We start from the raw sequence: 24,260 nt of genomic DNA, 5'->3' as shown, positions 1-24,260 counted from the left end.
AAGAGATATAACAAAATCCTGTGTAACCTTGTCAGTGAAGCAGACATTTTGAAAGAAATCGGTCTTCAGTAGTGATGTCACATGTCAACATTGTTGCACATATTAGGCAATTTCTTTGAGGTGAAGGTCGGTTGAACAAGAGTAAACACAATGGCCATATCATTCTGACTGCACTTGTAGTATTGTGATGTATATTTTGCGCATCGTTCAGATATTTTTTCATGAAACTGATTTCAGTGGCTACATATATCCATGTTCAACACCATATCATTTGTGGATATAAGGTATCCGTTTTTATTCTTTGAAAGCTTTTGATTGTTTGAATAATATTTACATGGGAAATTGACTCAGTAAGTGTTCTATACCACATTTTAAGCCTCTACACAAGGGTTGGAAGATCACACGTAGCCATTACTGCAACATATGCTTTAGTTAACTGATGTACAATATTCAATACCTTTGGATAAATATGGCAGTTTCATATGAACAGGTTAGTAAACAGCGATTTAAGTCCAACTTATAAGTAAAACTGATAATATTAATGAAAATGATTTGTTCATTTTATGAAATGTAGAGGCACACATATTTAAAGGAACTGTCTTGTTCATTACATAGGTTTGTGTCTTTTTTATAGACAAAACAATTATGAATATTGACTCACTAGGAGCGAGTTTGTCAAAAACGTTTTATGATTCATTATCATTGTTTTGGATAATAAAGTCAATTCAAATTCGATTAAAACATATTTGTTGGCAAAATATATAACTGAAACAATATATATATATATACGAAAACTGTTTAAAATATATAAACCAGGTCATGTTTTAATTTGGACAAACCTTAAATTCATATTCTAAAAGTTCTAGATTAAAAAATGCGATCTCTTTGTACCTTTCGTTGCATACTTATGAAGTGAAATAATTACATAATCATAAGAAGGAAAGTATATTTCCTAAATGAATATTCAATGAATATTCAAGCATTGTGAAATTTTCATTTGTGCTAAACCGATGCCAGACAGGTGCGCATGTTGCTCACAATAAGATACTTAGTAAAACCGTCTAATTGTTGATATATTCAGGATCGTATTTCAGAAGTAAAACCATTCATTTCATGTTTTGTATAAAAAGTGTTGAATTCTGTCACAGAAGCCGAGATCATTTACACACTGAGTGGAAATTAGGTTAGACAAATACTAATCAGCAAACCAGTACACATGCAAAATGCACAAAACATGCCATGACGTCAACTAAAATGTCGCATTATTTTCAGTTATTTCATTACATTTGAAGATGTGTCTGTTACTCTGTTAATAATGACGCAAAATTAATTCAAATACATGTACACAAACAGGAGAATATCGGAATCTAAGTACTAAATTATGTATCGGATAGGGCCATCAAAATTGCTATTATCTGCTTTTTGATGTAGTACATTGCCATCTTTTCTTACAAATTGCGAAACTACCAAAAGGTATCCTCTCACATAGGTGAACTTTGTATTGGAATAGTTTGGTTCACTGTGAACAAAACGTAATGAAAATATACTGTCTGCATCCACAGCAAATTCTCTCCATGTGATCAGAGTTACAGTGACCTAATGTAAACCATAGCGGAGCTATGCCCCCTTATCTTCAGACGTGCATGACCTCTCTGTCAACGTTTGACGTCATAGGAGAAAACTGATTTTTGACATTTATTACAGATCATTTTTTATTTTGTGAGTATGACGTTATGCATGAGCACATACATCCATTTCACATACACTTATGTCGTTCAGATATCAAGCTGTATTTTCTTCGCTCACACTTTCCGTAAAGATGAAGAATTATAAAACATTTAGCAGTGTCTATTTCTCAAACCCCTGAGGTTGTCGCAGTTACATTTATACCAACAGACAAGAAATTAAATATTCTACATTTCTGTATAAATTTATAGCCGTATGCAGATCCAGGACCACGCAAGCGCAATTCACTAGGTTCACTTTTCCAACCTTACAAAAATGTGTGCCTGAAAAAAAACTGCCGCACACAGCAATATTCTAGCTATATAGTGGCAGTCTGTAAATAATCCGAGTCTGGACCAGACAATCCAGTGATCAACAACATGAGCATCGATCTGCACAATTGGGAAACGATGACATGTATAAACCAAGTCAGCACGCCTGACCAACCGATCCCTTAGTCGCCTCTTACGACAAGCACAGTCACCTTTTATGGCACACATGGGTTGCTGAAGGCATATTCTACCCTGGACCTTCATGGGTCAGAATGGGTTTAAGACCTTTGTAGAGCCATGAACGTTTCGAGAATAGCTAGCCTGGTTGTTAAGTGTTTTTTATGGTTGGCGTGAAAGCTACCAAGCACTATTGCACTGTCCCTGTCCACTTTGGTTCTAGATGGGCAGGTGGAGGACAATAAATATTTGATGTCAATTATTTCAGCCACAAAGGTGTGTCTACATATAGTAGATCAAGGTAAATACCTGTATGATGGAACTACTCACTTGTGTAGGCTGTGTACTCCTCCCTCGATCTGAGCAGACGTCGTTCTCTTCTCAAACTTAAGTTCACCTGAATACATCATCGACCTACAAAATAAACATTCTAATCAAGCACTCTGAAAGATAAACCAACAAAGATCCCACATGTGGTATTATAAAAGTGAATAGTGCATTTCAGATTGCGTGATAGCATTCAAATCGGTGAAACTCTTTAGATGGTGTCTTCAGGTTTTAATGCTCTTTCCTGTATGTCTATTTATTTGTAATGTCTCAAATATATGTTCTGAGCCAGTGGTAATATAGTAGCTCACATATTTCTAACTAATGAGTCAGTGAGTGAGTATGGGTTTATGCCACTCTTTAGTAATATACCAGCAATATCATGGCAGGGGACATCAGAAGTTGACATCACACATTGTACCCATATGGGAAATCGAACCCAGGTCATCAGCGTGACATGCGCTAACCCTCTAGGCTAACCCTCATCCCCCATCAAATAACGATGGCAGATCTAAAGCATGAGAAAAATAACAGATGTTTCCATATCAGCAAAAGTGACGAACTATGCACTTTCCAGTTTTATGATTAATCACATCCTCAATCACTCAGTTCAACAAAGCTCCTGTCCATGATCATCTATACCTTGAATATAGTTGCTGCTGTGCTTTGATTTGAGTGAGTGAGTGAGTGAGTGAGTGAGTATGGTTTTATGCCACTTTAATATATTTTATAAAATAATACAGCAAGGGACACCAGAAATGGGCTTCACCCTCGTGGGGAATTGATTCCAGGTCTTCAGAATGACAAGTGAACGTTTTAACCACAAGGCTACTACTTCCCTTTACTTTGATTTGGAATATACATAGCACTGAGTAAAAGTTACTGTCACACATGAAAACATTTGAGTAAACGCTTTAACCACTAGGCTACTCGTACAGCACTCTCACTCTTACAACCTCAACATTTAACATGTTCTGTGTCAAAATCTTTCAGCAGCTATGACCAACTCAAGCTCACCACACAACACAGAACTAGCATTCTATTTTTAGAAATTTTCTCAGTTCCCTTAAACAGGTCCATACAATACTTAGATGATGTTATCAGCTATGAGTTACATCTTAACTACTTGAAGAATAACAAAACCACATGCAGATGCTGCACTTTGTAATCATAAGCAAAGAACATAATTCTTTGAAGCAAACTAAAAAAACATCTTGTGTTTACACACTTAATCTGCAAAGATCTTACAACTAAGTGAAAAGACATTGCTTGCTATAAAGTGGTACTGTCAGTATAGGTTGAGTGAGTTTTGATGAAATTAAATTAAATTAAATTAATTAATTAATTAATTAAATTAAATTCCATTAAATTTATGTTGGTGTTGATTAGGTCTGACATACGGCAGCACATACCTGCTGCGCAAACGTACTCGATGACATATACTTAGGTGAGTAAAATCACTGAAATGCCCACATATTTGAAAGCAGTGGGTAATGGAAAATGAAATACCCACTCAATATTCTTAATACCCACACAATAAATATGACTACAGTACCCACATGAGCTAAATCTTATCTGAGACCTTGATGCAGAAGGGTTAAGCTGTTGTATTAGAGTAACTGACACTATATTAATGAACTTTACATGATCAAATCTGGGCCAGACAAACCAGTGACTGAACGTATGAATGACAGAAACAATACAATGGCATACCCTAAGCAAAGTAACCAATATATTCCTACTGCACACCTCTCGTACTGAGGGTTGGATGTCAAGCAAGGCGACAACTTCTACAGCAAAATCCCAACCAAAACAACATGTAACATCTACAACATTCTTCTCCACAATGTTTACAACACGTAGTTGCAAGCTGCATGTACACTAAACCGATTATCTCAGAAACCAGACAGTGAGGAATTGACTCAAATGACACAAAAATCCAAATTCGTAATACACAACTTCTCATAATTCCAAACTTCAGCAAAGAAATCTTCCGCCGGCTCCACGTGTCTTGCAAAACTAAAGTATCCCCCTTGTCTGCAGAGAGAAGGAAAACACCTGGTTGCTAGCCTTGTCGTCACATATGGCACTACAAGATGATCAACATCAACACATACCTACTGACTCATTTGGAACATTGGTTAAAATTCACAAGCAGTAAATTACATTGATAATTAACAGACTTGTAACAAGTATGGCTTTACGCTGCTTTTAGCGTTACTCAAGCAATATCACAGTGGTTGACACCAGGAAAGGGCTTCACACATTGTATCCACGTGGGGACTTGAACTCCCTTCTTCAGTATGATGAACTTACACTTTAACCATTAGGCCTACCCACTGTCCCCGCTAGTAACGAAAACATGGCTGTAACCAACTATTGGTTTAGTTCATGCCACATGCTTTTAACTAACATATGTGTAAAGAACTATGGTTATAAGAAAAAAAATTAGCGGTCACCTTGGGTTCTTTATATCTATAATTTATTGTAGGAGGTAAAACATTTGCAGTCTTCAGAATATTTCTTCAAATAAACAGAAACAATGTCAGAGCACAAGTCCAAGATTAAGATATTGCAGAGAAAATGACTTATCCACATCAGGAAAAAAGGATTAAAATGAGTTTGAGAATACACATTTAGACCTGTCAAGGAAATGATTCTTGATGAGGAAATTTCGACCAGTGATGTTCCTTAAACCTGATAAAGTGTGAAATTCAGGGTAAGTTCAACTGGTACCAGTATCTATATCATTGACATTTTAAAGTTAATCAATTTAAAACCTTTCCAAACAAAAGTACAAAATACAAATAAAGAACATGAACATATATCCCCAAATTTAAAATACCATCCATTGGATTTTACTTCATTTTGTCAATGATGAGCGAATGTTTTCACCACCAGGCACTATCACAATTCTCTTCTCAAGACAAGAAATGGGACAGCATCAGAGGTTCAGATAATTTTTAAAGCAACTGGGTATTTACTCTGGGTATTTACTCTCATGTCTCTCTATGTATGAGTAATTGCAAATTTTTAGGAGTAACTAGCATTTTGTATACTCCCACTAGCTTATAGAATTGAGAACTTTTACACAGTGCTTCTTATCTTTATTGGGTAATTTGCACTTTAAACATATAAATGTAAATGCTTCTCAATAAATTCTCTCACCTTTAAACACTCAATATGGAAGTCAGTAAACTCTGTACAGTGTCTTGGGTTATAATAATATATGAATATATGGCCATTGCCTACATTGAAAACATTAGCTAATGCTTTTGTAGAGTTTGGGAGCCACAACGAATCATAAGCAAGCCAATTTAGTTACAGCAGTAAAGTATGTAAGGTATTATAGACCTAATGGGTTTTAAGTGATTCTTATACATTTTTTGTACTCCCAGATTTGTAATTGACCAAATGTGATTTCTACTCAGTAAAATATGCAAATACATGCCTTCTCTGGAGCTCTGCAGCATGGTTGATGAGTGAGTGAGTTCAGATTTAAAGTCACATCAGCGATATTTCAGAAAACTGAGAAGGTAAATTTTCATAAAACGACATAACCAACTAGAAAATCACAGATATGAATATGAAACTGGTATGAAACTCTAAAATAGCTTAATTGCAAAAGACAATATGAAAACAGGCTACATATTGCCAACAACTGAAAACATACCAATGAATTTCACTTTAAGCAAAAAACAAGACCAAATAAAGTGAAATTAAGATTGCGAATTCTCATAATTCTTAATGTTTTCAATTGGCAATCTAAAATTTTGAGAATTTGCAATCTTAATTTCACTTTATTTGGTCTTGTTTTTCGCTTAAAGTGAAATTCATTCGTTGTTTTCACTGCAAACAGACTGAGTGTAGCATATTTCAGTAAACTGAACACAGCCTGAGATAGTCACATAACAAGAACTAACACAAAACTGTTGGGCTAAATATTCTGTCATGTTAGATGAAGAAATGCAGTTTATTTGGTGCGTCAGAGACATCCATAGTTTTATCACTACTTAGCTATTTCTATGTGCACAAACTGTCTACATAACACACAACTGCATTCAAAATATGGGTGTCTACCCTCAAATTCTTCTCCAAATTTCTCACCCCCCCCCTGAAATTACATGCTGCTAGCTTCACATAATTGAGGCACAAATCTCAAAGGAATGCATTTGAGAGATAGTTTTATCTACTCAAGCAAAAGAAACCCACCTCAAAATGGAAAGACTTTTGGCACCAATGTCTTGGCAGCCATGTTTGATCCCGGCTATCAGATATGGAACAAACTTCTGGATGGAGCCTTTGTCAACAATGGACCCTGATACACCTTGTGCTACTTTGATTTTATCACTCTCGCTGAAACAGAATAAACAGTCCTAAGTACAAGAGTGAGTGAGTGAGTTTAGTTTTACGTCGCACTCAGCAATATTCCAGCTATATGGCGACGGTCTGTAAATAATCGAGTCTGGACCAGACAATCCAGTGATCAACAACATGAGCATCGATCTGCGCAATTGGGAACCGATGACATGTGTCAACCAAGTCAGCTAGTCTGACCACCCGATCCCGTTAGTCGCCTCTTACGACAAGCATAGTCACCTTTTATGGCAAGCATGGGTTGCTGAAAGCCTATTCTACCCCGGGACCTTCACGGGTCCCTAAGTACAAGAATATATGTACTAGTATTCTTGTACTAGTCAGCTAATGATAGAGAAATTAACGGAACACTTCATTGGACAATGAGGCTGGTACTCAGGCAGAGGAATATTTATGAAAGGAGGAAAATTACGATGCTGTTGGTCTGTTTTTTTCATGCTTCCCTCAGCAATATTTCAGCTCTATGGCACAAGGTCTTAACAAGACAATCAAATGATCAAAAGCATAAGCACTGATCTACGCAATTGGCTTATGACACGTGTCAAACAAGTCAGTAAGCTTGACAACCACATTGCATGGTTGCCTCTGTAAGCATGGGTTGCTGAAGACCAGTCCTAACCTGGATCTTCATGTCTGGAGATTTATGACATCATATACTTTGATATTGCCATATAAAATACCGACATATCATGATTCCATTTTATGTAACATTTTTCCTTACCTAATGATAAGCATTTTGGTCTGAGGGTAGGATTGTGGGGTGTTGAAAATCTTCCCCAGATAAAATTAGAATGATACAGTGATTATTACATGAAACAAAGACAAGGCTAAAACTGCACCTGAAATATCGACTCTGACTACTCCGATGAGTCTCCATGGCGTCGAGAGATCCCATACCCCGATACTTTTTTAACCGCACGCCATCAGCGAAGAAATATTCTCCTGGAGCCTCTGTTGTCCCGGCCAGTAATGAACCCATCATCACTGCAACAAATACCGACTACAGTGAATGCATGTCATGGAGCCTGTGACCACGTGGAGCTGGTGTGTTATATGAAGATGAACTATCATCACAATGTGAACTGAACAACTGAACAATTCTCGTCTACCGATAACATATGAAGTGCCTTTCTCTGGGATACCCATCCTCTGAATGAGGATTTGGGCTTCCCATATTGATATCAGCTAATTGTTTTGGCCATGATAGGTCATACTACCTTCTTTGACTTGCCATGTTTGCATTTTTTGGGTTGTGAAAGTGTATTGTAACTAGAAATGTATTGTGAGATGCATCAAAAATAAAAAATTATGAAGAAAGAAATGGAAATCAACAAAATATTTGAGATCTGTTATATCTGGTTGTGCCCAGTTCTTGGTCTCTAATATATGGGTAAGGTAATTTCCTGGTGTGCCTGTCTCTGTATCTGTCTGTCTCTTGTTAAAATGGGTCTAATACATGACAGTAGCAGTAAAAGTCCTGCTAGAAAGTCAGTCACCTTTACATGTCCAGAATCTGTCAGAGGTGAATGTTGAGAGTGAACCATGAATTCAGGAAACAGTGCTCCCAACACGTACCTGTGGATGCTCCCAGTGACAAAGCTTTGATGATATGTCCCACCGACGAAACGCCTCCATCAGCAACTACTGGCACTCCAAATCGGCGAGCATACTCGGCAACTTTGTAAACTGCAGTACCCTGGGGACGACCTACTGCCATTACTGGAACAACAAGCAACATCAAAATCAGATCAATATTCATCTTTAATGCGAATCATGTAAGCATCCAACCACTTGAAAAGTGTAATATTTTCATTTGAAACTGTTTCATTTTAAGATAAGAAATTACATGTGGCGGTTTTAATACATTCTCATTCAAACCATGAAGTTATTATAAGCCTTGATACAGTTTGGTAAATAAGGAACTTCATTTGACATAGACCTCTAATTGTCAAGATCTGAGAAGTTTGTACAAGTGACTGAAATTAAGCATATGTAAAAACCGTGTCCACCCACCTTCCTGTGTGATGCAGATGGAGCCGCTCCCCATGCCGACCCTCAGTCCGTCTACTCCTGCATCTATCAGGTTCTTCGCTTGGGCTGCTGTGACCACTACAACATCAAACACAGGTGTATCACATACACGTACTGACACACAAAGTCAGACACATACAACAAAGGTATATCACATACATGTACTGACACACAAAGTCAGAGACATAAAAGATATCTGACAACACATTAAGGAAAATACAGAACAAAGAAAACTTACTTTGGGGCCATTCTTAATTTACAGCTTGGTGGGTGATGATGATTTTTATGGAAAAGCATGTACCAGTACAATGTAAATGACCCCTCCTAAAAATTACATACAAAGTAAGTGACCCCCTTACATGCCATGTAAAAATCAATGATGAACCTGTAGTACATGTGTACAAATAATACATGTGTACAAAATTGATGAAGAATATAACTCCCCAGACAAAAATAGGTGACACCCTTAAAATCATCACACAACCACCTCCCCACCATAAACTATTAACTGTCCGTAACCCATATATTACAATACACATACACTCACATGCAGACAGACACACAGATGCGTGTATGAACACACATGCACTTACACTATGCACAGGTATTGGACGGGTTGGGTCACTGTACAGGAAATCATCCAATTTGACAGTGAAAGAGACTAACAATTATGGAAGAATAAGGTAAGAAGTGGGTCTATTTTGGCTGTTTAATTCCACTTACTTCACATAGCCTTGCTTTGACTAGTCACTATTGTAAGGTGTGCATTTTCATATTGGTGAAGAAATGAATCAAATCACTTTACCTCCACACCTTGCACAGTGATCACAATCAATCAGGCATCCTGAGGTTGAGTATCATTGTTAATGACTTGTTCTGGAAGTTATTTACCATTGCCTCCAATCACCTGGAGATCGTGATACTTCTGTTTCAGGTAGCGGATCAGATTGATCTGGAATATGGAGTTGCCTTGTGAGGAATCCTGTCAACAGAAAATAACAGTGATATTCAGCCTCATGTAAGAATGTCGAGTTTTGATTGATCCACGCGACTGATAAAATACCATGTAAACCTGTTACAATCCGCGAGCAGGGAGGACAAAAGTTGTATCATTCTGCCACGCCTCAGTGACCACGTGAAGTCAGAAAAGCATGCATTTGCCAAGCCTTTAGTATAAGGGGTGTCAACATGGCAGCAAGGAAATGTTTTGCCAGAACAACTCGATTCAATGCGTATTGTTTTCTACTGATAAAGTAAAAACATTCAGCTTGATACATGCATTATCAAACTGTGACTTGAATAATACAGGGTTTAATCAGACCCTCAAAAGGTTGTATTCCACGAGCTGGAGGCATACATTACTCGGGACTGATAAAACCCTGTATTTCCCCCGACACAATGTGATAACTCATAGTACTGGCAAAAACAAAAAACTGGATTGCAATAATATACTTCTATAGAGGAGCACAGATGTTATTTTCTTCATACTGAGTTCAGAGCACAGAACACACATTGCAGAGCCATATGTTATCTACCCACATGACCATGTGGATGTTACCTACCAACGTGACGACCATGCGGATGTTACCTACTAACGTGACCATGTGGATGTTACCTACCAATGTGACCCTGTGTATGTTACCTACCAACACGACGACATCCACCCCAGCCTGGACAAGCTGGTCAATACGGTCTTTGTCCTCCTCATGTGTGCTGACTGCAGCACCAACCAACAACTGCTTCCTGCAACAACATTCACATCATCACATCCACTCAACACAGATTTATATCCACTTTTCTATCACATCTGAAAAGGTACTGCCAAAATTCAGAGTAGTCTAACTGAAGGAAGTCAAACAAAACCTAAAACTTCGTGGTAAGCCTAGCACTGCCTGACACATAGTGAGTATAGCAGTTCAGTTTTATGCCTCACTCGGTAATAATCCAGCTATATGGTGGGCATGACACAAAGTAATGTTAAGAGCAGACACCACACCGCTATGAACATGTTGTGACACATGTTGTCAAGCAAGATATAATGACCAAGAAGTCTCTAAGTCACATGCTTGAAGAATGTGAAGCAGGAAGATGATAATAATGTTTGTGATCTTTATACATGTATTAATACGACCATGTTCAAGGCACGAGTATCAACTATTGAAGCATCAGGTCATTGGCAACAGGGGTTGTGGGGTAGCTGAGTGGTTATGGCATTTGCTTTTCACGCTAAACATCTGAGTTTGATTTCCGACTTAGGGACAATGTGTGAGGCAGAATGAGTGAAGCCAATTTCCGGTGTGAATATTGCCAAAAGCAGCATGAAACTAAACTCACTCAAACACTCATTGGCAATGTATCATAAACTTTTCAATCCTTATACCCAAACATGAAACATCAACTGTGTTTCAGACAGTACATTTTTTGTCCCATGTGCCCAACTGCCTTGCTAACACGAAAAAGTTTCTCAACAGGTGTAAATTTTGAGACCGACACATCTTGAACTGTGACACACCCAACTCACTTCTCATCCTTGGAAGCTAAAGGAAACTCTCGGTTCTTCTTTGTGTCGGTTCTTGCAATCAGGGCCACCAGCTCATCCCGATCATTAACAATGGGGAGTTTACCTGCAGACATCCAAAACACAACTCTACATAAAACAAGACTTCAAGATGTCTGGGTAGAAGAGAAACAATTCGCAGTTTGAACTCACTGTTTCTGTCCATTTCTTTGAATACACAAAGACCGAATACATACTATATATGTACAATAAATAATGCTGAAGATAAACGTAAGATTTAAATCTTCTGTTTTGCTGATTTTAGCCAATACACACATAGCTAGAGGTGTCTCCTGGGCTCCTGGTACAATGACATTACTACAAAAATAGTGCCAAAATACCAAAGACAAATGTTCATCAAACAATTTTACATGCTTTTTAACATTATTTTTCTATCCATGAACATTATCATAGTATGAAAATGTTATATAACGCATTTTAGGCGAGCATTCACTTTCCCTCTGAAGTACTGATTCTAGCACTTTTGGGAGTCAAGTCCCATCCATGATTTGAACCCACACAGTCAGCGAGGAATCTAATCGCCATCACACAAAGTCTGCGATCTGACCCACTCAGTCACCACTTCCACAAACAAGTAATCTGACAACAGGTAGTCCAGATCACCTACTGTGTGTACCACTCTGACACATGTCTGTCATGGCGCTTTGCAATTGGATGTCAATGATATATTTAACACTGGAAGAAAACCCATCCTTCTTGTTCTGATATTACAATAATGCTGAAGATAAAATAATTACCTACATTGGTGAGACATCTCAATTGTCATATACATGATATGTGCACATTTCACCTTTAGTCATAACCTAGCAACCATTGTTTCTGTATTTTATCATTTGTGATGTCAATAAACAATTGAACGTGCCATCACACTTGCTTAGATCACATATGGTGCGTAGCCCTCTGACAACAGCAAACTGGCATGTTCCCACGCCTCTTTGTATTCATATGAAACTTGAGTTTATTCGCACAGAAGAAAACCCACCTTTCTTGCTCTTCTGTAAGATTCCATTGGCCTCTTTGAGCGTCACACCTGCAGGAGCCACTATCAGGTCTTCATATGGGGTCATCACCTACATGAAGATCAATACGTTACCATGGTTACATGCAAGCAATGTAGCAGTGGCAGCTGCTAGCTCCCACAATTTCTTATAAGCATCTATAAAAAAAGTCAGGCCATTACATTTTTTAAATTTTTATCAAAATTAATAACCAACACACTGTAATTGATTTTTTTATCATTTTAAGAGCCCGTCATAAATTGTTACAAGAAAATTGTTTTTAATAAATGATCTATTTTACCTCATAAATTCTTTTGTTGAAATAAATACTGAACACAACTCTGTTGTAGTCATGTTTGTATATAGAAGACATAAACATGAATGTTTACTTTTGAGAGATTGTACTTTTTTCGAAACATGTGGTGTTTTGGGCTGTTCAGTATAATATGTAGGTCGCTGTATCCATCAGTTTGAGTTCTTAATAACCGAACTTTACTATAAATTTACAGTGCTTTGAACATTATTGTAGTGATGTCACAGCATGTCAGCTTCACACAGAAGTGAGAGAGTGAGTGAGTGAGTGAATTTAGTTTTAGCAATATTCCAGCACTATCACAGCTGAAGATATCAGAAATGGGCTTCACAAATTGTACCAAAATAGGGTATCAAAACCCAGGTCTTCAGAATGGCAAGAAAACCATAGCCGCTAACATAGGTATTGTGCAGACAAACTTAGCAAAATCAAGTGTCTGGGATCTGAACCCATGACTTATACTTCTGGCACATAGATAAACTTAATTAGGAGGAGTTTGACGGCTGGGCCCCCTGCCTGCCCTCCAATAAGTAGCAATAGGTATCACAATGTCTCTTACCTCTGAGATGGGAGTGTGGTACTGGTCCCTGGTGAAGAAGTCAATGTCTCGTTGCGTGACGAGACCGACAAGCTTCTCCCCCATGTGTCCCTTCTCTGTGATGGGGATACCAGAGAAGCCATACTGTTTCTTGGCCTGCACGATGTCGGCAACTGTATGACTTGGGGACATGACCACGGGATCCAGTATGAACCCTTGTTCATATTTCTGTAAAAAATATAATAGCCATGACAATATATTCAGTCCACTATACAACGCACAAGTGTACTGGGAATATGGCTACCTGCAGCATAGTTTAATGAAAGCAATGTGATGCTGGTACAAGAGTGAGTGAGTAAGCCAACCACCAGGCCACCCCTCTACCTTGGGAAACATCAGAGGGGAATGAAAATCTATGTACATTAAAACTGAAACCAAAGAGACAACCACATAAAAATATCACTCTTCTAAACTTGCAGTGCAGTGATATCAAAGCATTTTGATGTCATCAAGTTTATGACGTCATTGCAAAATATACTGTATCCCAGGAGATATCATTTGGTCTCACACAAGCAATATCTCCTGTGGAACACAAATTTTGATGAAAACATGACATATTTTACCCACCAAACAGACTATTCACTGCAGTTACGACATTTTGATAAATGAGTGAGTGAGCTTAGTTTCAAGCCACACTCAGCATTATTCCAGCCATATGGCAGCAGACTGTAAACATTCGAGTCTGGAACAGACAACCCAGTGATCAACAGCAAGAACATCGATCTGCTCATTTGGGAAAACGATGACATGTGTCCAGCGAGTCAGCAAGGATGCCACTCGATCCTGTTAGTCGGCTCTTACGACAAGCTCTTATGACTTCTTCCTAATTAAAGAGAAAACACCACTTAAGGTTCATGTATCATATGTGCGTATCGATCAAAATATATCACAGTTAAACAGTAAACTGCTTCATCAATATTCAACAGCCAAATCATCAATATGAAACTTTTTTTTGCCAGAGGCCTAATTAACTCCTGACAAGCCAATTTTCCCTTTCAGCAAATAAATCAGAAATATCGTCAAGAACTGATGACAAGTGTATCAATTTCCAGATTAATGACAAAAGGCAACTTCTGCATTGGTGTACTATGGATTAGCATCCCCATGGTAACATGCTGGCTGCGACCAATTAGATTCTGTTTTTATGTACAAGAAATCAATAACATTTTCGGTAAAAGAATATACGTAATACTTCCCTGAAAGCTAATAATGAGGCACCTATTTCACCGAGCCATACATCACATGAAGCAAAGACATCCCTACTCACGTCACTATCAAAATGTCATTGTGGCTTGGGATAATGAGACTTGAGGGAAACATGTAATGGAAAAAGTAAGTTAAGATCAGTAATGAAATGACAAAGGATACGTTTATTAGCCTTTCACATGTCGGTCTGACTCACCGGCCAGCTTGTTCTATTTATTTTCTTTAATTAGAAACTCCTCAGACTTTGTTCACTGATGTTTCAGATCAAAGTGTATTTTAGGATAAACAAAATTTACTTCCATCCAACAGTCAAAGAAAATGAAAAATAGCTGTTCTGCTATTATCATGCGATGCCACCTGAGATTTAAAGAAAAAATATGGTTGTTCTAATATGATCACTTGGACTACATCATCCTTATCTTGTTGCTGTGGTAACAACATTTTGAAAATGAAAAATGAAAAAAAAAAAAAGAAAATGTTTGTACGAGCACGTGTCTCAAATCAGAGAGAGTATCCACCATAAGTCATTTCAGCAACTTTCCAGCAAAAACTCTATTAACCTTTTTAAACTTCTAAAATGTCTAGAAATTGAATCATTTTCTTATATCTATGCATTTCTTTAACAGACACCTGCTATTTCCTGGAAGTAAATTCTCACACACCAAACCGAAACAGACTGAACTAAAGACCTTGTACCGCAATACCTAACGTGTCATGGTAAGAGCAGACCGTTTCACCTCCACAACATACCCACGTAAGTAGTGGTATGATGTGCAGACACTTTAATCACTAGACTACCAAATCTACTCTCTTTTCCATGAATTTGAAGTCAACAGCCAATCAAAATTACTCTTTTCACAAAGATATGGCATATGTGAGTGAGTGAGTGAGTGAGTGAGTGAGTGAGTGAGTGAGTGAGAGTTTAGTTTTACACCGCATTCAGCAATATTCCAGCCATATGGAGGCAGTCAGCAAAGAATCGAGTCTGGACCAGACAATCCAGTGATCAACAACATGAGCATCAATCTGTGCAATTGGCAATTGACATGAGTCAAACAAGTCAGCGAGTCTGACCACCAGATCCTGTTAGTCGCCTCTTACAACAAGCATAGCTGCCTTTTATGACAAGCATGGGCTGCTGAAGGCCTATTCTACCCCGGGACCTTCACGAGTCTGGCATATATCTAAGCTGAGAGCTACAGCTTTATCTGAGCTTTACGTGATTTGAATCAATCAATCAAATCTCATAAATGCCAAACAATCTTTCCACAAGAAACAAATCCACATAGAGAAAATGAAATAAACCCATCCATGCTGTACACCAAATGCCCCCAAATATTTCCACCGAAGACTTACATGTTAAACCATACTGTCTTTACCAAATCATTTCACAGCTGATCGTTCTGGGTTAGATATAATCTTCAGTACCCCCTGCAGTCGTAGTAGATAACTAATGGGATCTGGTGCTCTGGTTTGCTGACTTAGTTGACACATCATCATTTCCAATATGCGTAGATTGATGCTCATGCTGTTGATGGTAGTGTTCGGTCCAGACTCAATTATTTACCTGACCGCCACCATATAGCTGGAATGTTGCTGAGTGTGGTGTTCAACAACAAACCAACTAATTTTACTAAATGCCCCCAAACATTTTCACTGATGACTTATATCAGAAACCATTTTCACGTTTCCAAATTCTATGACAGTTGATTTTTCACATGGCACATACAGTACAACTTTGAAATAGGAAGATCCAGTCATTTACTTCTTTGACCATTGTGCAAAACAAGTAAGACAAGCAGTTCTAGTTACAGAACACAGTACTTCGGGTTCATCAACCAGCCTTGTCAGTACAGTACAACAATAAAACAGAAAGTTACATGGCTCCAGTAACAGGCTATTTAGTCCTTATGTATATGATGTGATTTGAAAATAAGATGACCTTACCTTGACCTTTCTGACCTCATTTGCCTGAAACTCCGCAGTACAGTTATGATGGATGATTCCAATTCCACCACACAACTGTGGACAAAAAAAATAAAAAAAATAAGAATGGCTAATGTTACCATGGTAATTAGCTTATGGGGGAAAAAAACACAACAGAGATAGAGATATCATTCAGAGTAAGGACTGATGGAGTCCATCGTTAACAAGTGTATAAGAAGGTCATATAGAGAATCTCACCCATGTGTCTACTGATATCAAATATATCATCATGAGGTTGACAAAGTTACAAATATCTGAGGCTTGCCAAGGATATTTTTACTTTTATCAACAAGTGTTGATAAAACTGATATCAGCATACATGAGGGTGAGATTCTATTTATCATCCAAAATCTTTTTTCGTTAGTTTCATTAGTAGTATCCCCCAAAAAGGACACTTCAAACACTTTCTTCTAATGACATCTATGACCTGAAAGGCATGACTTGCAAATTGTGGCATGCGTGCGTGCGTGCGTACGTCAGTGAGTGAGTGAGTAAGGGGACTCAAACCCTTTGGTGTGACAAGCAATCACTTTATTCACTAGGCTACCCCTCCACCTGGTAAACTGTTACAGAAATGGAGACCACCTACTGCTAGGCCAATGGCCATCTGAGCTTCTGTGACTGTATCCATAGGTGACGACACCAGCGGAGATTTCAGGGTGATCTTACGGGTCAATGCAGATGTCAGGTCCTGGGAAAACAATCATATTTTTGTAAAATACTCATATTTAAAAGAAGCAAAAGGCAAAGGAAATAGTCTAAAAACATGTACTGACATCCAAGAAATGACTGACTACCTCCCACCCTACTGCTATGGTGAAGAGGACAGTGCACATGTGTGTGTCTGCTTGCACTAGTCCAGACTAACACCAGTTGCACGGGATTAGTCTAGAGAAACAGTTTCAATATTAATACCCAACTCAGACACATTATATTGATTCCAAGCTGACAGTACATGCATTATTCCCTAAAAACGCCAATGCATTGAAAACACTTTGGCAAACAAATAATAACTTAATGCAAACATCAGCTGATAACCTTGAGTTTACTCATTTTGTCTTATTCCACAGGAGTTTCTCCTCTAGTGACAACACAAGTATAGTTGTTAACAGGTCATGGGAAACCAGAGTGCTCTTGTTTTTATACGACTATGGTAGTTGTTACCTGTGCTTTCATACACACTTGGGCTGTAACGATGCAGGGATTGGGAAAGGCAGGGGCCATAGGCCATTTTGAACATTAGAATTATAAGTGGTGCTTTCAAATTTTGAAGTTTACTATTGGTACAAGGGCAGTGGCCCAATCCAAATTCAGAAATTGGCTAATAGTACTGACAATGGCCCATTGTCAAAGTTCTCTATGCCAATCCCTGATGATGCATTGAACTATCGATGAATTGCAATGGGTGAGTCTATGAGTCCATTGATAAATGTGCAGCGCAAAATACATGAAGTACCGGGTTTGTTCACTCTGATATAGAGCTATCCACCCCTGCTACCGCATAAGCAAACACTGCATGTGACTTGGAGTTTGAAATTGTGAATAACAATAGGTTTATGTTTTAACTGTTTACTTGGGTTTCAAGTTTCTTGTAAGTTACTAAAAGAGACTGACACTAGGGCTGTGTATTGGCAACAAAACTGTATTGCAACATACTGCAAAATAGGTACCTGTATTGTGATGCGTATTGCGATATACTGGGACTTCAAGTATTTGAGAGTGACTGGAATAACAATCCTATCTTCTACATTACAAGTCCCTAAACGTATACGCTATGGTTCTGACTACAGCAATCTCAAAACTAGGTTGCATAGTCATGGATACTATTTTCTTTTTCACACAATTTATTGTATTATAATACGCAGTTTTGTCATTGACTAATGAAGGAAAACATCTGCAGTGAATAAAAACGTGCAGATTTTAACTGAAACGATAAAGCTTGTCACAAGAATGTCATATACGTTCTTTACCCAATGTACTGGTTTTCACAAGTTCTCCCATCAATTTCATTTAAAAATCATGAAAGCAAGAAGATTACTCTGATCTGCGCATGGGTTATGAGTGGACCTGTAGTGTTTCATAAGTAAATTCTGAGATATAACATGCAGAAATGATCACATGCATGGTTTAAAAAATACCTACAATTGTTAATGCTGAGGACCAGGTAGGTTAACAACAAGTGCCGTTCAAAACAACTTCATGTTGCCTTTCTTTTGGGTGGCTGTGCTTATCATAAGAGGCGACTTACAGGATCGGGTGGTCAGGCTTGCTGCTGACTTGGTTGACACATGTCATCTGTTCCCAAATGTGCAGATTGATGCTCATGCTGTTGATCACTGGATTTTCTGTCCAGACTCAAATTTTCAGAGCTGGAATATTGGTGAGTGCATCGTAAAACTAAAATCACTCACTCACTCACTCTTTTGGATAGAACATGCTGTATCAACAGTTGCAGGAGTATTTGAGCTTTTTCACTATTTTAAGTGAGAGAGTGAGTATTGTTTTACGCCGCTCTTGGCAATATTCCAGCAGGAAACACCACAGTGAGTGAGTGAGTGAGTGAGTGTTTAGTTTCACACTGCACTCAGCAATATTCCAGCTATGTGGCAACGGTCATTAAATAATTAAGTCTGGACCAGACAATGCATTGATCAACAACAAGCATCGATCTGCGTACTTAGGTACCGATGACGTCACATGTGTCTACCAAGTCATTAGTCAGCAAACCTGACTCCCCGATCCTGTTAGTCGCCTCTTATGATAATCATAGTTGCATTTTGTGGCAAGCATAGGTTGCTGAAGACACCAGAAATGGGCTTCACAAATTCGCCATAATGAACAAATGCTTTAACCACAAGGCTACCCCACCACCCCATTGTTTCTATTTGACACAACTCATTCAAGAATCCCTTCACTGTCATGTTTAAATTCAGCCACAAGCAACTCAAGTTCAGATAATGTTAGTACATAACAACGTTCAAGCCAATATCAAAACGTAATAAATCCCATCTGAAAATAATCACGTTAAAACATACCATCTCAATAGTTGGAAGAGCAACAACGTCAAACACCTCCATGTCTACCCGAGTAAATGCCATGTGAGCTTGATGGCAGAAACGAGAAATCCTGTCCATACAGATCATCAGCCAGGACTAGTAATCAATTATCACACAGAGAGATTGTCATATTGATTGTTACGTCCAATGCTTCTAAAGCTGGTCCTTGGCATGATTATCATCATTCGAAGGAAGCTATTCACGTAAGTTTCAGAAATGTTTTTGCTGCAAGGCTGTAAGTCATAAAAATCTATGAACTGAGACATTCTGCTTTTTCATAGTTTATGAGGGAATGCATTAAAGCTTAACCCTTTATAGGTCAACAACTAACAGACCTGTAACGGTACTTGTCCTAAATTAGAAATAATGGGCCATTGTTGCCAAGAATTCCTTGTAGTGGAATGGTATTGTTAAATACACAATGAGTTGAAATAAGATCCCAATGCATTATGAGCGTTTTCACAACATGTTGTTTTAATATATTATGACTATTTGTGCTATGTGAAACCAGTGATAAATTTATTTCATACCGAGCAGATTATATAAAACTAATGAACTCATAAAAATATTAAATTAGTAATTTTCTTCTCGTTGCCTGGCTCATATCCAAAAAGGCACACCAAACTATTCATGAGAGCTCTATGGCACATTTGAACATTTGACTGACGAACCTGCAACTGACATTTTTTAGGATGAAGGAAGAGAAACGGGATGTAAGTTGGTGGGAAGGAGATATGCTTCAAATTTTGCAACTCTTGGAAGGGAGATATGGGAAAATTTACCTTTGGACTGATGGAACATGAACTAACAACACAGAGGGTGCTTTAACTGAACGACAACAAATTTACCAGCATTTTAAGGTTCACTAGGAAGTTGAGTTTTGGGACACCAAACTAATGTGCAGTATGTGTTAAGCATGCAAGCATACCATTTGTAGGAGATGATAAAAGGCAAAAATAGAGATATTCATACATCATAAATTTCAGATACAAAATTGCAGTTGGTATGTAACATCTGGTATGGATTAATTACATCGACAAATTAAAAATCTTTGTGTCCAATGGGACACTAGAATACATGTGAATACACAAGGAGAATAATTTTGATCCATCACTGCACCTGGTGTATATTATTTCCCTTAAGCTAGATAACCATGTTACATTATTTAGCTTCATTTTTAGTGAGACTGATGATATTTTTTAATTCATGCATACAAAATGTGAATCATTCAGTGCCAGAGTGATAAAATGGTTAACAGTTCCTATTTGTGGATAAATATTGACATATATTACATACACAGGCAGATTGTTGCTCATCCAAGTCATGATGATGCCTGACTCAGCAACAGCAGACGTGGTGATGCTTAACGATTTATACATGCTGCTGTTTTTATTAATCGAAAAGATCACAAGATCACTCTTGTCACCATGCCAACAATTAGACCATCCATAATCCCCGAAACAAGACTTGACTCACTTCATTTCAATGTTGTATAATACTAACAGGTATTTTGTATGCTCTTGTGAACATGATGAATTAGTCAGTGACTAGTGAACATGGTTCTCCAAAGATCTAGTTATCTTTTTAGAACCATGAGTTGTGAATAACTAGGAATGACCAGTGGTATTCATCCGCTCTTTTTAAAAAGTCAATTCATGTAACACTACTTCACAATCGCTGGCAGTTGACCTAATGTTGTTCATACCAACATGACCCAAGGACATTGGGTCAGAATAGGTCTTCAGCAACCTCAGCTTGCTGTAAAAGACACCTATTGTTGTTGTAGGTGTCAACTGGACCAGGCAAAGGGGCTCCTTGATTTGGTTGATGTCTGTATATCATTTTCATCATTATCATTTCTTGCTATTAATCACTGGGTTGTATGGACCAGAATGCAATTCAGGAATACTGCTGAGCAGTGCATTAAACAGCATGTGAAGAGACCTAATTAGGCATTTCCTGTGACTTAGTTTCAAGTAAAAGTCCTTTCCTAATCTCATAGACAAAACAAGGATATTAGATTTTTTTTTAGATTTTCAGAGCAATAAACATAATTCAAGAGTATTCATACTTTGTTATATGTTCATTTTCGAGATGCAGTGAATTCTAATTGTGAAAGACTTATATTCTGTCTGTAGCTATGACTTGTGTGTCACTGTTGTAGGCCTGGTTAGCTATTCTTGGAAAGCTTTGTAGACCTATGACTCCCATACCTTAACAGACTCGTGACAGTCATAGCAAGCAATCGCTATGAGGAATGAGGGCCAGTACTTTTTTGTATGTTTTGTTGAAAATGAACCCTTGTAATTCAAACTGAGAACTGCAATCAGTAGAAATCTATATAAGTGGAAACATATACTCCCCAACAAAAGACTGACAAGTGTACATGTAGCCACTTACTGTTGTTCTAATCTAGATTTTGCAAAATATTCCATACTGTTTAGATGAATCTTTACACATGAACTGATGCATTGTAAAACAAATTCGTAACGTTGAAAAAAATATTGTCATGAGATTAATACCAAATAAAAGTCAGTGAGAATTGGCAAGTTCTTAATAAACCTTTACACCAAAAGGCAGTTGTTCATGTACATATACACATGCTTTTCAGCAATTTGAAGCATGATCCTCATTCACCTGTATAAGGTCTGCAGTTGGTTCCCCAAAGTTAGTGGAGAAATCAATATTTGAAGTAACCATTTATATATACATACATAACATAGTAGGGTTTTCAAGTGAGTCTAAACTTTTGATTTTCTTTCAGAGTGAGCAGCTAATGACTAAACACTCCTTGAACTATCAGTTATATTCATTTAGAAAATGGAAATACTGAACCATCAGTTATATTCATTTAGAAAATGGAAATACTGAACCATCAGTTATATTCATTTAGAAAATGGAAATACTGAACCATCAGTTAATGAAGACTACCATCATTGACTTAGTAGCAAAATTTAGTAGTCACAGTCTAGTGGACAAGCATGATTTGTTAAGACATAGTCAATGATTGCATTAAATTTTAACTTACGAATTATTGGAAATCCACATAATGCCTAGATGTTAAGGGGCACAGTATATTTGACAGAAATAATGAATCGTTTTTCCATTTGCTAAATTTGCCAAGAACATCAATATCAGTGAAGGCACTTCTTACTGTGACAAAAAAGAAGTGATGCAAACGTTCCAAGGCTGTCTTAATCAAGTTAATCAAAAGCTTGCACTATTTCACCAGGAGATATTGACTGTCAGCCTCCTGCAACACCTACTTTCCTGGAAACTCATTACAACTGGAGGTGATTCGTCTACTTACCACATCGGTAGCCGAGAAGTCAATGAAGCCTGGTAGGATGAGGAAATCACTGCAATACAAGAAAATTGCCATCATTTATAAACACCAAGGTTATATATTAGTAGGCGACTTGAGTTTTATGCCAATTAGTGGATGGTATTTTTGGTGCAATATAAAAGCAACATTCCAGGAATATCATCACACTGAGCACCAGAAAAGGACTTCATATATAATCTTTGTGGGGATTTGAACCCAGTCTTTGGTGTAATGAGTAAATAGTGCTGGGAATTGGAAATCAAATCCTCTATTGATTATCAGAGGATTATGGTCGAAATACATGCATTTTGATGTAATCTCCAATTTTAAGTGTCTTCCCAAAGTTCTTTCTAATTAATGTTTTTTTTCTACATCTAACATTGTTAAGGAATGAAATGAGAGAGAGAGTTGTTAAAATTTTACAATGCTCACAGTCATCTTTTCATGACTTGATTATTATATACTATATCATTAAATGTAAAATATACCATCATTCATGATTCATGAATATCCTGATAATACACCACTACTATATTAATCTTTGTATTGCCTCTAAGCTAAATTTCACAGTGCAGTAGTTTTTCTGGCTACATAAAATTATTCTGTTTATTCTACAATAAATATTTATCTGCATATCTAATTACAATCACAATAAATGTAAAACTTATTCATACATTGGTCATAAAAAATATTTACCTTAGTGATGAATACAAAACTATGAATACAATGAGCATAGCTTTATGCTGTTGAGTGCATGTTTGTTCATGAATATTTGTCAAATTTAATGGTTAGTTTACTTCATCCAAGTGTGTTGTACTGAAAAAAATCTCAACATTCTGATTAATTGAAATATGTTTACAATCAATAATTATTTTTAATCCTTTCGATCTGTTTTCGATTATTTTTTATCATTGGAACACCACGAGTGAATGCTTTGACCCACTGCTTATACTCTGAAACTGTGTGTACAGGACCATGATGGGCTTTTGATGTGTTCATAGCATGAAGATGTAAAGGGAATGTAATACAACTGAAAAAACATTTCTTTGTGGTAATTAATAAGCATCAACATTTTTTCAAAACAACTCACCCCAGCCGAATGTATATTAACCTACTGCCATTTTTCAGGAAATAGGGTTTCAAAATACCTTTCTAAAAAATCATACAAACAGTACTTGAACTGCAATATTTAAGTAATATCCTGAATGGAGACATCAGAAATAGGCTTCATAAAGTATACCTATGTTGGGAAATGTAACCAGCGAATGCTGTAAATATGAGGCAGCATTGA

The 24,260-nt window shown here is 37.4% G+C and overlaps 1 protein-coding gene across 1 annotated transcript in view; it reads right to left on the bottom strand.

Annotated features, from left to right (window-relative positions):
- The window catches only part of LOC137296078 (inosine-5'-monophosphate dehydrogenase 1-like), a 47,037-nt gene that overhangs the window by 6,466 nt on the left and 16,311 nt on the right, over positions 1-24,260 (bottom strand). The window contains exons 3-15 of the mRNA XM_067827739.1: positions 22,955-23,003; positions 17,178-17,279; positions 16,550-16,624; positions 13,358-13,564; positions 12,470-12,557; positions 11,431-11,533; positions 10,556-10,652; positions 9,801-9,891; positions 8,892-8,987; positions 8,454-8,597; positions 7,718-7,862; positions 6,714-6,857; positions 2,505-2,588 (exon numbers count right to left, since the gene is read on the bottom strand). Coding sequence (XP_067683840.1) covers positions 2,505-2,588; positions 6,714-6,857; positions 7,718-7,862; positions 8,454-8,597; positions 8,892-8,987; positions 9,801-9,891; positions 10,556-10,652; positions 11,431-11,533; positions 12,470-12,557; positions 13,358-13,564; positions 16,550-16,624; positions 17,178-17,279; positions 22,955-23,003 — 1,425 coding nt within the window. The remainder of the gene's footprint in view (positions 1-2,504; positions 2,589-6,713; positions 6,858-7,717; positions 7,863-8,453; positions 8,598-8,891; positions 8,988-9,800; positions 9,892-10,555; positions 10,653-11,430; positions 11,534-12,469; positions 12,558-13,357; positions 13,565-16,549; positions 16,625-17,177; positions 17,280-22,954; positions 23,004-24,260) is intronic.

The sequence above is a fragment of the Haliotis asinina genome, chromosome 9 (genome assembly GCF_037392515.1).
Source record: "Haliotis asinina isolate JCU_RB_2024 chromosome 9, JCU_Hal_asi_v2, whole genome shotgun sequence".
Taxonomy (NCBI): Eukaryota; Metazoa; Mollusca; class Gastropoda; order Lepetellida; family Haliotidae; genus Haliotis; species Haliotis asinina.
Note: the sequence above shows the minus strand (reverse complement) of the source record. Positions and strands in the feature narration are given on the sequence as shown.